This window comes from Micromesistius poutassou (assembly GCF_964030765.1).
Source record: "Micromesistius poutassou genome assembly, chromosome: 9".
In the NCBI taxonomy this organism is placed as follows: Eukaryota; Metazoa; Chordata; class Actinopteri; order Gadiformes; family Gadidae; genus Micromesistius; species Micromesistius poutassou.
In genome coordinates, this window is record NC_140279.1 from 1,539,158 (window position 1) to 1,555,756 (window position 16,599).

The 16,599-nt window shown below is 49.5% G+C and overlaps 1 protein-coding gene across 1 annotated transcript in view; it reads right to left on the reverse strand.

Annotated features, from left to right (window-relative positions):
* pip5k1ca (phosphatidylinositol-4-phosphate 5-kinase, type I, gamma a) overlaps nucleotides 1-16,599 on the reverse strand; it is a 40,844-nt gene that overhangs the window by 12,513 nt on the left and 11,732 nt on the right. The window contains exons 2-11 of the mRNA XM_084472773.1: nucleotides 16,412-16,440; nucleotides 14,834-14,920; nucleotides 14,199-14,329; nucleotides 13,130-13,247; nucleotides 11,148-11,300; nucleotides 6,233-6,532; nucleotides 4,779-4,987; nucleotides 3,753-3,836; nucleotides 3,072-3,120; nucleotides 978-1,062 (exon numbers count right to left, since the gene is read on the reverse strand). Of these exons, the coding sequence (XP_084328899.1) occupies nucleotides 978-1,062; nucleotides 3,072-3,120; nucleotides 3,753-3,836; nucleotides 4,779-4,987; nucleotides 6,233-6,532; nucleotides 11,148-11,300; nucleotides 13,130-13,247; nucleotides 14,199-14,329; nucleotides 14,834-14,920; nucleotides 16,412-16,440 (1,245 nt within the window). The remainder of the gene's footprint in view (nucleotides 1-977; nucleotides 1,063-3,071; nucleotides 3,121-3,752; nucleotides 3,837-4,778; nucleotides 4,988-6,232; nucleotides 6,533-11,147; nucleotides 11,301-13,129; nucleotides 13,248-14,198; nucleotides 14,330-14,833; nucleotides 14,921-16,411; nucleotides 16,441-16,599) is intronic.

Sequence of the window (16,599 nt, forward strand, 5' to 3'; positions counted from 1 at the left end):
ACACAGACATACACACACACAGACACACACACGCACACACACGCACACACGCATGCATGAACACACACAGACATACACACACACACACACACACACACATACACACACACATGCATAAACACACACAGACATACACACACACAGACACACACACACACACACACACACATGCATAAACACACACAGACACACACACAGACACACACACACACACACACACACACACACACACACACACACACACACACACACATCTTAATGATAGGGTTCTTGCAAGGTTGAACATATTGTTGTCTTGCACATTATTTTCTCTGTCAAAATCTTTCAATAGCAGCTGAAATATTATAATCTGTCAACTGGGGATAGAAGTGTTTGTGAAATGACAGTGAGGAGGTGGCAGTGTGTATGAATACCAGTTACTGACGTCAGAACGCCACAGAATCTCAGCGTTCCTTCTTGGGCATATATATCTGCACATACGAACGAATGAAGCACCTTTTGAGAATAATCTGACAGGAACGGCCCCAAAGAGATGCAAGCTGACATGTGACTGGCATGAGAAATATTAATAAGCGAGAGAGAGAGAGCGAGAGAGAGAGAGAGAGAGAGAGAGAGAGAGAGAGGAGAGAGAGAGAGAGAGAGAGAGAGAGAGAATGAGAGACACAGAGTCAGAGAGAGAGAAAGAGAGAAGGACAGAGTCAGCGAGAGAGAGAGAGAGAGAGCGAGAGAGAGACGTCGTAGAGAGAGAGAGCGAGATTGAGAGAAAGAGAGAGAGAGACGGCGAGATAGACAGCGTGAGAGCAAGAGAGAGAGAATGAGTGAGACAGAGAGACAGGGGGAGAGAGAGAGAGAGAGAGAGAGAGAGAGAGAGAGAGAGAGAGAGAGGGAGAACAAGAGCGATAGTGGCATCTGACATTTGAGAGTGTGCGTGTGACGACTACGTAAGGCAACGCCCTCACGTTGAAGGTCCAACTCACAGGAGCTCTTCCTGAACACCGTGGAGCTCATGAACTTGAAGAAGCGGTCTGCGTAGAAGCCGGGCCGGTGCACCGACACCGTGTCCTGGGGGGGGGGGGAGGCATGAATAATACAGAATATAAAAATCAATGAGTAACACATGAGTAATAATACGATAGTAATACAATGAATGAATAATACAACTAAATAAATAATGGACATGAAATGATAATCCGTATTGTCCTCTTGTCCTGCTCCTCTGTGCTCTTTCGATCAAATCATGAGTTTCATGGACTGGTGACAGAAGTCCTCTCCGTGGTCCTATTGGTGAAGATGCATCTATCCATGCAGGCCACGCCCATTTCCCTCCACCAAGGCTCCCCCACCAATTGTATTTGTTTTAGTGGCAGCTGTATCATCTCCACAACTCTAGACGGTTTGTTCCTGAAAGCCTTTAGAACCTAACTTTATCTGGCCATTATAACTGAATGAGTAAGCAACGTGTCTCTCCTCCATAGGAACGTGAACAGTGGAGAGAGAGAGAGAGAGAGAGAGAGAGAGAGAGAGAGTTCAAACAGAGGTAGCCAGATGAAGACCAGTGGGGTGTATGGAAAAAATCTAAATAATCAACCCAGCGGAGGTGACCTACGGACAGACGGACAGACACAGAGACAGGTGCAGGAGCAGCCAGCCACACGCATCCCTTCATTATTCATGCCGCCCGGGTCCGGCCTAGACGCTGCTATCGCGGCGGCGACAGGACCACAGTCGAGGCTGGGATCAGACTGGGACTGGGATTGTGTGACGGGTGGGCGGGGCTTAGGGAGGGGGTCAACTCTACGAGCGTATACTGTATATATATATATATACTCTAAGTGTGCAGGGGAGTGAAATGAACGTGGAGGTGTGAATATACTGTCAGCACTTAAAAAGAAAAAAAACTGAATCCCAATGACGAATTTCTCTATTTTTAAAGGTGACATGTTATACCACCAGGTGTGAGTGTGATTCGCCGTCACAAGCCCTTTTGAAAATCTGCATCACAAGTGGGTGTGTCCACCTAGATGTATGATGAGAAACGTTTGCTACGGTCCACTGGGTAGGCTGGTGGACTGATCTATCCACCAGCACACATCTAGGTGGACACGCCCACTTGTGATGTCAGAAGAGGCAGATTTTCAAAACGGCTTGTGACGGCTAATCACACTCACACCGGGTGGTATAATATGTCACCTTTAATCTTAGCCAGTGACTCACAACCGTTTTAACAGCTTTTTCTCCATAACATATTTGCGCCGCGTGGCTGGGTGGATGGGGCTGGAGACATACTGCATGCTGGGAAGTGTCACATCACTTCTCAAACACGTGACAGAGCTCAGTGCCGGGAGCTTCGCTTATCAGCCAGGAACGTGACGCACATGACCCGCTACTGCCTCTTTAAATGTGTGTGCGTGTTTCTGTGTGTGTGGTGTGAAGCTACAATGAAAGCGGAGAGGAACAAGGAAGAGTGAGTAGGAGGAGATAGAGAAAGGGCATAGATAGTAATGCATAGAGAGAGAGAGAGAGAGAGAGAGAGAGAGAGAGAGAGAGAGAGGGAGAGAGAGAGGGAGAGAGAGAGAGAGTGACAAAATGACCCTATAAAAAAACTGCCTGCTGCTGATGTAGAGAGAAGATTTATCGAACCCGGAGGAGATAGGAGAAGAAAAAGAAGGAAACAAGAAAGGAAAATGAAAGAGAGAAAGCGTGGCTTCATGGAAACTGTGACACAGATGAACTGTGCGTGGACGTGCTGGAGTGGCGGCCCCGCTAAGCTGAAAGGTACACGGACAGGACAGACCCCCAGCGTTCACTGTGCTCCGAGGACAGCCATATCTCCACGACAAGGGGATTCAAAACCGTTCCCTTGAATCCACCGTCGTTGAGATCGGGCGACCGTCTCCGTGGCGACCGGAGAGAGAGAGAGACGAGGGTCGAGGGGGACGGACGACGTGTAAACACAACCCAAGACATCCACTCCGAGTGACACATCTGGACGGCGCAGCGAGCCAATGTTTAAACAGCCGCTCACACACACACACACACACACACACACACACACACACACACACACTCACCCCGTCGTGGACCAGAGCCTTCCATGTGTGCTCCAGTTTCTTGATTAGCCTGCAGCGGAGGAAGCAGAAGAGGAAGCGGTGTCAGCCGGTTTAGCGCGGCTTTGTGACGCTCCAGACTCTGAGGGCCATGGAGCCGTGGAGCCGGGGTCTGCAGCGTGTTTGCAGAGGGGACGATTCAATGAACTCTTTATATAAGCTGTCTGATCCCGATTAAGCCCCCCGCCCCCCCCGGAGATGTGCTTTCTCTCCATAACGTGGTTGTAAAGCGATTAGAACTGAAGTGATTGTATAGTTTCACAATACCGCATCACTTCAAAATAGGTTTCAAAATTGCCCTTGTAATTATTATTCTACGTATTGTTTGTTTTTTGTTCTGCGACGGTGTTTTTGGGATTGATGCACAATCTAAGAAGAAGAATCAAGACCTGCAATACACTTTTTTTTTCTCAACTCGCTTCGAATGGTTTCGCGGTAAAAATTGGCTTGGTTTGATGACATTTGGGACACCAGGAAGTCATGGCAACACCATGACGTCACGCCTCACCCACAATGCATCACGGGATCCCGTCCTCCCTCTCTCCGATCATCTATTCCCTATCTATACTTCAGGCTCAGTGATTGGCTGAGCGCTGTGGCGGCGGACGCTGTGGTTGGTCCGTGCCCCCCCCCCTAGGGTCTCACCTGTAGGACTGCAGGATGTCGATGATCCCGATGTAGAGCAGGAGCCGCTCCCCTTTGCCGTTGACCGCTGGGATCCCCCCCATCCTAACCACAGAGCAGAGGTAATGGGGAGTTATGGGCGGTAATGAGCGGAGATGATGAGGTATTATGAATTATGAAAAAGGATTATTTGAAGACATGCACCGATTCCTCTGATTGTTAATCTATTTTAAGAGTAATGTAGAAACAACCACGTTACCCGCCCGAAAACAAGTCATGCAAAGAGCTTATCAAACAGCGTTGATTTGTTTTATGCTTTTATTAGACTGGAGACTTAAGGATTTGCTTTCCCTTTTTACAAATTGAGGCACAGACAGTGAGTGATTTATGAATTATGTTTATCTTTACTAAAACATACTTTAACTGGGGTAGAAGAGGGAACATTAATAAATCATATTTATTTCCTTCCCCATCTGTTCTGGTGTTTCCAATACGGAGTCACTAGAATTCCTGAGGCAGCTCTTTGGCTGCCGAGGGCATCTCAAAAACATGTGTGATGCTTTTTGAAAACGGCGACATTTTGCTCAGATGGAAAGTCTTACGTTGTTATTGCTTGCGAGCATAAATGCCTGCCTGCAGTGTCTGTTGTGGTCGGATCAACAGCAGACTATTACCCCGAGTTCACCGCACACTCTTACCGGGGTTCAACAGAAAGGGGAGACGGACAGTAAAATCATGTTGGCTTCCAGTGTCACTTTCAGTTCATGTCACTTTCAGTTCATGTCACTTTCAGTTATTTTTAACCGAGATAGTGTTGCACAGAGATGTCTGTCAGAGGGCCACAGAGTTTATCGTGCGCTTATTTGTTTGACGACTTTATGAAACATATGAGTAACAAAAGCCTTAAAAAGCCCCCCCCAAAAAAAACAACGCACGTTTCAGTGTGAGGGCCGGTTCAGACGGCTGGTATGACTCAGCGGCCCTGAGGGGCGAACACTGAGCCCCGGGGAGGGGGGGGGGGGGGGGGGGGGGGGGGGTGGGACGTACGTGTCGTCGGTGTCGATGGACTCCCCGCGGGCCGCGCCCCCCTGGATGGACTCCATGGCGGTGGAGTAGAGGGCCTTCTGCTGGGCCATGGGCCTCTTCTGGTCGCTGTCCCCCTGGGAGCCCTCCATCTGCCGCTCCCGCTCCGCCTGGTCCATGTTGTGGACCCCCAGCAGCAGGCTGTAGTCCATGATCTTGAAGCTCTCCAGGACCTGCAGCGCATCAATTCAATTCAATTCAATTCAATTCAATTCAATTCAATTCTCGAAGGGCTTAACAGGCCATATGTTTATGACACCCCCCCCTGACCCTAGCCCCCCAGAGGTTAAAAATACAACTCCCTTAATTAACAAGAAGTCTTGAGTAGGAACGCAGCGCGGAGGATCCCTCCTTCCAGGGGTGATCAGGAGTGCAATGGGTGCCATGATTGACATACATACCAACATACAGGCACCCAGGCAAACACTTCATCATAAACACATCACGTCCGACGACACACGGGCACACCTGGGTTGGCTGAGGAACTGGATGGATGATGGACTGTACGGCGGATTACGCAGAGCGGATGAAGGGATGGCACGAGGTGATGGATGCGGGGAACGCTTTGACCGACTTCACCTTGCAGTGTAGAGGCATCAAACTACTTTTAAAAAGCTCCCTATACGACCAAAAGAAAGATTCAGACCTGCGAGAATCTGTTTCCATTGCTTTACGTAGTCGCACATGATATGCATAAACACCAGTGTTCAGGCGTGGTCAAATGGTGTGTGTGTGTGTGTGTGTGTGTGTGTGTGTGTGTGTCTGTGTGTCTGTGTGTGTGTGTGTGTGTGTGTGTGTGTGTCTAAAGATGCAACAACGCACGTGTTTACATGTCCCCCTATGACATGCGATGCAATGATTGGTTCGACAAGGAAAGGCCTTCAAACACCAGTTTTCACTGCCGGTTCGTAAAAGACGGAGTCAATTATAGGGCGGTGGGGGTGTTGCGGACGCACCAAACCATCCTATAAAATTCCCGGCCTTGCCTTTGCTCAAGAGCCCTGGATGTGTTGCTCCCAGCTCTCCCAACCCGGGTCTATTTATAGTTTACTCAACGCTCAGCCCCTGCAGGGAGCTGCACTTCAATCATTGGTTTGCAGAGAGAAATAGAGAGAGCTGTTGACACAGCTGATCCACCAGGACGTCTGTCATTTCCTCCATAAACACACATGAACAAGCATGGGATATCAGGCGGGCAAACACACACACACACACACACACACATACACACACCACAGCTCCACCCAATCACACACACACGCACACGCACGCACGCACACACACACACACGCACACACACACACACAATCACACACACATGCACGCACCTACAGGCGCACACCAACACCACCCCACCCACTCCCAATGACCTCTCCCCCACCTCCATCCTCCTCCTCCACCTCCACCGCCCCCCTCACCAGACAGTCCCTCTGCAGGGTCTTGACCAGGGCGCTGTAGGTGTCCTGGTCCAGCATCAGGCCCTCCTCCAGGTTCTGCATGAAGTCCAGGTCCTTGAAGGTGGGCCGGGCCTTCTCCCGCTCCTTCTTGGACGCCCGGCGCTTGTAGGTGGAGCCCTTCAGGTCGTACTTGAGGTGCATGCGCACCACCCGCGGCAGCACGTTGTTCATCACCACCACGCGGATGTTCTTGCCCCCCGACTGGACGCAGTAGAGGCCGAAGAACTTGGGCAGCAGGGTGCGCGGGTTCTGGTTCAGGTTCTGGCGTCGCGCAGACCGGCAGGGACAGAGAGAGAGAGAGAGAGAGAGAGAGAGAGAGAGAGAGAGAGAGAGAGTGTGAGAGAGAGAGAGAGAGAGAGAGAGAGAGAGAGAGAGACAGAGAGAGAGAGAGAGAGAGAGAGAGAGAGAGAGAGGAGGTAGGAGGGTGAGTTACATCGGTAATGTCACATCTCGCCCACTTCGTTTATTATTTCACTCACGGTCCTTATGTTTCCCTGATTGTGCTCACTCACCTTACCGGTTTCCCCTATCCCTCATCAACATCCCGCTCCTAGTGTTTTACGTCAGCGTGTTCCCCCGTCACTCTTTGCCAGTTAGTCTTTGTATCAGCATTTTCCGAGTGATATTTACGGTTCCCGGCTTTTCTGATTCCTGCCCGTTTACTCCCGACCACGTCTTTGCCTTCTCCCTGCCGGATTGATGGCCGGATGCCCAACTGATTACCCATGTACCGACCCACTACGCCTTGGTCTTCTCCCTGCCGGATTGTTTGCCTGGATCGTCAACTGATTTCCTGTGTGCCGCCCTATCTGCTGGTCAAGACCATTCTTTCTACCCAGACTATTGCCTCCTGAGTCGTGCTATTGAGACATATTTCCCCTGTTGCTCACCCAGCCGTTACAGGCATGTATTTTGGGGATCCTTGAGTTTTCAGTTCAGTATAAGCACGTCTCTGCTGTGCAGAGTGCTTTTAGTGTGCTTTAATTGGTGAAATTCCTCTAGTACAAGGGGTCCCTTCAAAAATTAGAGTTTGTTGGTCACAAACTGCGACTGTCAACACGGCAGCTACTCCAAATAGTGTGAGTGGGGACTGGTAAGCTAGGTCAAGTACAGCTGGTCTTCCAGGGAATTATTTACTCACTACACACACAAACCAGCCACGCAAGCAGCCACCCAGACTGTGTAATAGCGGACCCAAACCCAAAAAGCGAGTGACACATCTCTCCATTCAGTATGCACTCTATCAAAGGGGGCTCTCCCCGCATCTCTCGGCTAAATATTGCCCAGTCAATCCAGACAAATGAGGTCAGTCGGGCGGGGCACACAGTGAAGGAGAGGAAAAAACGAGAAAGAAGGACCTGCGTTGACCTTGGGATCTGTGCCAGCGTGGCCCCATTAGTGAGATGAGGGATAGGAGATGAGACACTGCTGGTTCCCGCTGAGATACAGCAGAGCTGGCAGGTGTAATATACTACACAGAGGAGGGGAAGAGAGGGGCGAGCTGGACAGATCGGAAAATATAAAAAGGTAAGGTCGGAACTAAGACAAAAAGACAAAAATGGCTATTGGCTTGTACTTTACTGGATGAGTGTCAGGGTTGGATAGAGAGATAGAGAGCGCGGTAGGCAGGAGGAAAGTGAGAGAGGGCGAGAGAGGAAGAGAGAGAATGTGTGCAAGACACAAAAATAGATGATATAGAGAGAGCGAGACAGAGAAAAAGAGAGAGAGAGGGATGAGGGCGAGGGGGAAGAAAGAAAGAGGGAGTCAGTGAGTGAGGGAGAGAGCATGACAGAGGAACAATGTGTGCAAGACAGACCGGAAGGAAGAGGAAAAGAGAGATGGAGATGGAGAGAGGGAGAGAGAAGCACCAGCCTTCAGCCACACATGACATCCGTACGCCCGTGAGGAGAGGGCCACCGCTGCCATGACAAGTAAACATGTCAAACACAGGGGCATTGTGGGTAAGACGTAGGAACAACAGACAACAGAGTGGTTGCCGTTGTTGGCCGTGGAGACTGGGAAAGACAGCCAGGATGGGCACCAATACTAAAAGTACAGTTGTTCCGATACCGATACCAGTATTGGAAATTGCTCTGATACTGCCTAAAATACGGTATCGGGTATCGGCGAGTACGCAAGTCTTTGCACCGATCAGTGTTATGCTGCGTTTGTTAACAGTCGGAGGTGGAAAGTCAGAACGCGCCATCTCCGACCTACCTGCGTTTGAGCCTACCAAGTCGGAAAAACATGGATGCTCACGCTTAACTAGAATAATACAAATGTATCATTCTAATTATAGATTATAAATGTAAATGATCTACTTCTGAAAAAACAAAACGCGACAGTTAGTGAACCGACTATACAGTACATTGCTGTCACCGTAAGAGAACCCTTCAACAATAACTAAAGTGCTATTAGTAGTTACAGCACTAGACGCTGTATCAGTATATACTCGGTATCGGCCAATACTCAAATGCAGGAATCGGTATCGGGAAGTAAAAAATGGTATCAGAACATCTCTAACTAAAAGAGAGGGGCCGATGTGAGAGAGGGGACGGGGACGGGGGGGGGGGGGAGGGAGGGGGGGATAGGGGAGGACGGGGGAGGATGTGGCTATTATATCTCTGTGTTCCTCAGGCTGGCCGCGGCCCCTTGACCCAGTCAGCTGTGGCTGACAGGTGTAGCTGTTCCACTGACTTCAGTCTGCTGCCACTGGGAGTGATACCCAGGGATACGTTAACTAACCCTTACTCAAGATTCAAGATTCAAGATTACTCCATTGTCCCACAAAGTGGAAAATGTGGTTTCGGCTTTCGCTCTCGCTCTGTGAAAAGCAAAACATCCCAGATAAATGTACGCACTATGCACTTATTGTATGTTGTACGTCCTGGCACTTAAAAATAGTACTTTGTGTAGCATCTTATCCTAGCTATCCTTGTTGTATACAGGTAATGGGTTAACCTAACAATTGTTAGTGCATGGCCCTTGGTTCTATGAACATCCTTACTGTACCGACAGCGATATATTGTTTCTCTTTCTTCTGACAAATGTACTAATTGTAAGTCGCTTTGGATAAAAGCGTTTGCTAAATGCCCTGAATGTTAATGGAAATATAAAATACAATACATCCAGCTATGTTCCTAAAAGCAACTATGATGAGAGGGCGGACATTGAGGCTATTCAGCTTCCTAAATAATAGGTGCAGCTGTACTGTATTAAATGGTTTCTCTGTACCTCTGAAAGGGACAATTGTAGTCAAAGCCACTGGACAGTAGATGTTATTATCCTTATGGCATGCTATTTTGGGAGCAGGAATATGAATTTTAACAGGTGGAAAGAACCTGGAAAAGCTTAGTATGCCATTTTATCCTCATGTGTCTAGCTCATGCCAACACCAAGGAATATATGCATACGTACAAATACATATGGACACACACAGCAGTGTGAGATGCTGTTGTTGCAATGTCGGCAGGCGACCTGGAGTCACCTTGGCTAAAATTGTCCACTGCGCAAAGACCATGGTATTAAAAATACCATGGCGCTATAGATTATCTGTGTCTGCCGGTCCTGTCTGTCTGCAGGTATGACAGCCCTGGTCTCCATTAGCCTGCTGGTCTCCACCGGGCCTCTGCCTCGGGCCGGACCCTCTCCCGGCGAGTCAGCCTCTCTCTCTCGCTTTCACTAAAAAGGTAGAGTTGTTCCAATACCGATGAGTGTAGTCTATAACATGACTCGAGCTCATTTACGACACAGCCAAAGAACATCACAAACCCAACGGTGTTATGCTGCGTTCGTTAGCGGTCAGAGTTGGAAAGTCGGAATGGGAAACGCGTCATCTCCAACCTATCGGAACGTGAAAACACTGGCGAGAAAGAGAGGGGGAAATGTGTTAATGTGTGGTGACTTCCTGTGCTTTTAGCCCCCCCCCCGCTGTGATTTCCATGAATGGTAAAATGACCGCTCTGTGCTCTGCGCGGCCGACCAGAAGTGAACCCACAACACTGCGAGTTCCTGGGCGCTTCGAACCGGAGAGACTAGAAAGAACGACATGGACTTACATGGAGCGTCTGCTGTGAGTGAGACCGTCATCCCCCAGAGAGGGTGGGTGAGGCCAGGGTCTCTGTGGACGTCGTGCTCTGTTGGGCATATCAACCTCCCTGTACATCCGGCCACATGGAACTCTCTGACCGGGGCTGAGACTCAGGCTTCAGACCTTATAAATAGAGACTTGACCCCTGACACCCACGGCTGGGGCTTTATTTGGTACCGAAGTTCACATGCGGAGGAAGAGGTCTCTGGTTGAATCAGAATATCTGAGATGTGATCATCCGAACAATCTCCCAAGAAAACATCGGATTCGGGGAGTTGAGGTTAAAGTATGAGTAAGGCGTGTGGGAACACCGAAACGCACTGAATGGGTTTATCTGTGTGTGTTTTTGCATGTGTGTTTATAAGTGTGTTTGTGTGTGTCTTTGTGTGTGTGTTTGTGTGTGTGTTTGCGTGTGTGTGTGTGTGTGTGGGTTTAGCTGTGTACATGAGTTCACTCTTTCATGGTATGCTTTATCTGGTATCTAACTGGGTGCTGCCCGGGGCTTTAACAAAACATTTTACTTTGTGTGTGAGTGTGTATGTGTGTGTACATGTTTGTGTGAGAGTGTGTTTGTGCATGCGTATGTGCGTGCGTGCTTGCTTTCTTGCGTGAGTGATTGTGTGTGTGCGTGCGTGTGTCGCACATGTGCTTGTGTGGGTGCGTGTCTGTTTGCTTGCGTGCATGCGTCACACGTGTGCTTGCGTGCTTATGTGCGCTCGCGTGCGCGCGCGCGTGTGTGTGCATTGCATGTGTGTGTGCATTGCATGCGTGTGCGTGAGCGCTCACCATGTAGTATCCGGGCAGCAGCTTCTGCAGGAACTCGGCCTCCTTGTGCATGACCGTCTTGATGATGAACTCGTCGTCTTTGGTCAGGTAGAACACGGAGCCGCTGGCCCCCGGGTTGGACAGCTCGATCAGGGACTCGTTACACAGCGAGTACTGCACGCACACACACACAAATGCACATGCACACACACACACGCACGCACACACGCACGCAGGCACGCACACAAATGCACGCACGCACGCACGCACACACACACACACACACACACACACACACACACACACACACACACATGCACGCACGCAGGCACACACACATACGCACACGCCATACGCACACAGACACAGAAACGACAGTCAGGACTCAAGGCGTCAACAAACGTTATCATCAGTTAACACAACAGTCACTGTCAGTGTCAGTGAGACAGCAGTACTCCCAATGCGACATAAAAAGTTCATGTTTTCTGCACACGCTCACAAAGCGAAACAGATCACCGTCGTAGGGCCCCCATAGAGAGCACACAAGAGAGTGGGGCGAATCCTCATTAGATCCGTATTAAGATATCTCTGGTGTTGTAATGAGATGCTTTCACTAACCCATCAAACGCATGCTGAGACACACACAGACAACCGCACACACACACACACACACACACACACACACACACACACATATAGAGGTGCACACACATTCCTGCACACACACAGAACAGACCCACACATTCGCTCTCACTCCTTCTCACTCGTGAATGGTTCCTCTCACACCTGTGACACACGTGTCCTTAAGACAGCAGCACCCAGACGGACAGACATTAGACACTTCTAGACTACCCCAAGACAGGAAGCCCTTGTAACCCTTTGAGTAAAGCTACAAAGAGAGCATGACAGCTGTATGTTAACCACCATCAAACCACAGGAAAACCCCCCCATGTCTGTCCTCCTGGCTAAATGCGGTTAGAGCCAGCCCTGCGTCGTGGTTCACATGATCCGGGGATACTGTGTGTTCATGGGTGAAGGTGACCGGGCGATGGGGGAGAGAGGTTGGCCCCTAGAGGGACGGGGCCCCGGGGGCCATATTAACCGAGGGGTAATGCATCGCAAGGGAAAGAGGACAAACGCCCATGTAGGCCACGCTAAGCATGACTAAGCTTTTGCATGTGTTTGTGAGAGGATGTATGTGCATCGGTGTGTATGTTTGGTGGGTATGTGTGCCTCCACGTGTGTGTGTGTGTGTGTGTGTGTGTGTGTGTGTGCATGTGCATCCACGTGTTCTGCCAGACTGCTATAGGCAAAACAGTGACTCATACGACCCGACGCTCCTCTGTGCTAATGTGGACTGACAAGCTACAGACCCCCCTCCCCCTCCTCGCCTTTTTCCCCAGCATCCCCCCCCTCTCGGCGAAGCCCTCTCCATCTCTCTGCGTCTGCTTCCCTCCTCTCCCGGCTCTCTCTCTCCTCCGGTCCAAACACCGTGAGCCTCCAGTTTTTAATCCCATTTTCCTTTGTCCCTGTTGTTCTCCATTAATCAATGCTTCGGACCACTTCACTCTCACCGCTGTAATCGCTGACCTTCACCGCACCGCCTACCGCTTGTTTTCCCAGACTCTGTCTCTCCTGCTTCTCTGTTTACATGAACCCCCATCACCCCTACTCCTCCTCCACTACCACCCCCAACACCACCACCATCACCACCACCCCCATCACCCCTACTCCTCCTCCGCTACCACCCCCAACACCACCACCATCACCACCACTACCACCATCACCCCTACACCTCCACCGCTACCATCACCAACAACACCACCACCAACACCACCATCACCACCCCGAACACCACCACCACCAATAACACCACCACAACCACCAACACCAACAACAACCACAACAACACCACCACCACCACCACCACTACTCCAGCAGATAAAGACCCTGAACCCTGGCCTGTCTCTCTGGTTTCTCGGCGGTCCCTCCTTAAGTCTTACCAGGTAGTCGTCCGGCCGGATGCCAAACAGTTCTCTGAAGTAGCGGAAGGCCACGGGAGCGTAGGTCTTGAAGCGGAAGTCTGGGAAGTGGTGTGCCGGGGTGAGGTTGCTGCCTTCGCTGCAGGGCGAGACAAACAGAGCTTGTGTTGACGGCGTGGAAGGATGAGGGCGGAGGCTTTAGCTTTCCTCACTGATGACGCCGTACTAAGGGCGGTGTGTGGCTCAGGAGGTAGAGCGGGTTGGCTGGATGACCGGAAGGATGCTGGTTCCATCCCGGGCTCCTGTTAGCTCCTGTTGTTGAGTGTCGAGGTGTCCCCGAGCAAGACACCTCACCCTAACCGCTCCCGACCAGCTGGCTGCCGCCTCGCATGGCTGCCTCCACCGTCGGTGTGAGAATGTGTGCATGAATGGGTGAATGTGAGGCAATATTGTTAAGCGCTTTGAGTGGCCACTGGTTTGAAAAGCACTGTATATATGCATTCCATTTACCATTTAACGTTTGGTCTGTTCCGTTGAGGAAAGTCATTGGGTTTCAGTTTTATCAACCACTTAGCAACTATACTTTGTTAGACTTTTTTTTTTTTTGTTGGACCTTTTCCTCCTTCTCATTATATTGAAACCTCCGGGTAATAGCTGTGCAATGTTCAGGCCTGGGAACTACAGGATGAGTTCCCACAGAAATGTCAGCCCTGTTTTAATAACACTTCACATTGCAATGAAACCGGCTGACGAATGCCTTGCATCATACGCTTAATGAGGAATGTCTGACCCAGCACTGGATAACAAAATACCGGTGCATAACTTGCATTGAATTGAGTCACTGTGAATTGAGTCACTGTTGTCAAGCTGACAAAAGTATGTATTTCAGAGGGCCACCCATGCACTGTTCACTAACAGTTCAGCTAGACAGGACCTCCTGAAAGAATAATGATATACTTTTTTGATATCTTGTAGAGGATGATTTATATTGCGATATATACATAGATGTATTGTTTCTCCTCTTCTAACAAAGGTACTTATTGTAAATCGCTTTGGATGCTGTAAATGTAAATGTCAATTGTAATGATACCTGGGAAAGAAGATGCTCTCCACGACGTAGAAGTCCTGCATCAACACGTCCCTCTCGGGCTTGGAGCTCAGGTTGCCCACGGTGTAGTTGATGCCCAGCATGATGGCCCCTTTCAGGGCAGACGACGTGGTCTGATGGGTGGATCGGGAGAGATGGAGGCAGAGAATCAGTGTCTCTCCAATTTACCCCAAGAAGGGTTTCACCCCTTCTGGCCGTCATACAGTTCCCAGTTCCTAGTGTAGAGCCCTATGAAATCTGTTATTTTTTTCCAAATTCCAAATTTAATTCTTTCCAAAATTCTTATCTGCTAACTTGATCTGCAGAAAGACTTTTGTGAATTAACAAAACGTCAACAAATGAAATGAAGATATAACAGTACATTTTTAATGATGCACACAGCATTGCACTATGTTCAGCAGCGGAGTATGAACTTGTGAGAGTTTCTTTGCGTATTGACTTGGCTCTTTTGAACGACGATGGGACAGAAACAAACGATCACTAATGAAGCTTGTTTGCTCGTGGGTCACTCAATGCAGCAGTAATCTCCCCGTCTCTCTTTAAGGACTGCTCAGGCTGTTGCAGTCAAACAGGGGTCGATGGAGCGTGACCTGAGAGCCGCCCCCAGCCGGCCTCACCTTCTTGTAGGTGGTCTCCCCCGACGCGTCCACCCCTCTGTGGCCCATCTTCTTCCCCTGGCCGACCTGACCCGAGGAGGATGGCATCTGGGGCGAGAGACAGAGAGAATGAGAGTGAGAGAGAGAGAGAGAGAGAGAGAGAGAGAGAGAAAGAGAGAGAGGGTATACGGACAGAGGCGTTGGGTTTAAGGGGAAAAGAGACAGAAAGAGGGAAACAAAATTCAAAATAGCAGATATGAGTCAGGGTTTTACGTTACATCGACTACTGAAAAAGGATGGGAGAACACGCTGCACAGCGTTGACCGAGAAAGGAACAAACAACAACAACAACAACAACAACAACAACAACACGACAGCAACGAGAGCAGCAGCATCAGTTCATTGTGTCTTAAGGATGAAACGATGGGGCGAAGCACCACACCAGAGAACGGACGGGGGAATTCCCTTTGATATTCTGTCCCTCACTTTAATGACAGAAACAGGTGCATAGCGGAGAGCGAAAAGCACCTACGTGAGCCTCACTAGCACATCCACTCTGCATTGATACCGTGGCTATTATACCAGCAGACCAAAAGCTAAATGTGGTATTATTAAGAATGAGCTGGTTTAATACAATTTTGGGCGGCATGTGGCGGTAGAGCAGGTTGGCTGGTAACTGGAAAGTCGCTAGTTCGATCCCCGGCTTCACCTAGCTGTGTGTCCAGGTGTCCATGAGTGTGTGAACGTGTGCATGACGGTGTGTGAACGTGTGCATGAATGGGTGAATGTGAGGCAATACTGTAAAGTGCTTTGAGTGGCCACTGTTTAGAAAAGCACTATTTAAATGCAGTCCATTTACCATTTAATTCCATACAATTTACTGATGCAACAACAATGTCAAGCTTGGCTGTTCTAAAGAGATGGTTTAATCTCGACGAGTAAAAATGACACTGCAGTTTAAGGTTTCAAACTGTCGCCAGCCCCCTGCGGTCTGAACGCTTCTGAGCACATATTCCAGAGGGGGTCTGATCAGCCTGAAGCATCAGATGTGTCTGTGTACGGTTTCCCTGACAGAAGAACCAGGGCAGCCTTTATACATGGTTTGTTTAGACTAGAGAGACAGAAAGCAGCTGTTAGCGAATAGCGTTCTAAGTGTGGATGGGGGTCAGTTTGAGTGTGTGGTTGTAACGACATGGATAAGAAAAGGGCTGAGGGGACAGAGAGGTCTGGATCAGAGAGAGAGGAAGGAGTGAGGAGATAGCAAGGGACAAGTGAGGGCAATGTGGATCAGATATAGAGAGGTGTGAATAAGAGAGAGAGGTGGATCAGAGAGAGAGAGAGAGAGAGAGAGAGAGAGAGAGAGAGAGAGAGAGAGAGAGAGAGAGAGAGAGAGAGAGAGAGCGAGAGAGAGAGAGTGAGGTGGGGATCAGAGAGAGAGGCGGATCAGAGAGATAGAGAGAGCGAGAGAGAGAGAGGAGAGACAAAGGGACAAGTGAGGGCGATGTGGAGAGAGTGGGAGGGAGAGCTGGGAAGAGAGGGTGAGCAGAATCAGAAATCAGAAAAGGAGGAGTGGATAAGTGATTGCAGAGTCTGCCTTACCTCTGTGATGAAGGCCTTCTTGGCTGCATCTGTGGAATCAGAGAGAGCGAGAGAGAAAGAGAGAGAAAGAGAGAGAGAGAGAGAGAGAGAGAGATGACTGTTAGTGTGAAGTGAAGAGGCTTTATTTCTTAGCATCCAAAGCAGTGACTATGACTCTGAAAAGGCAGGCAGAACGGTACAATATCTTG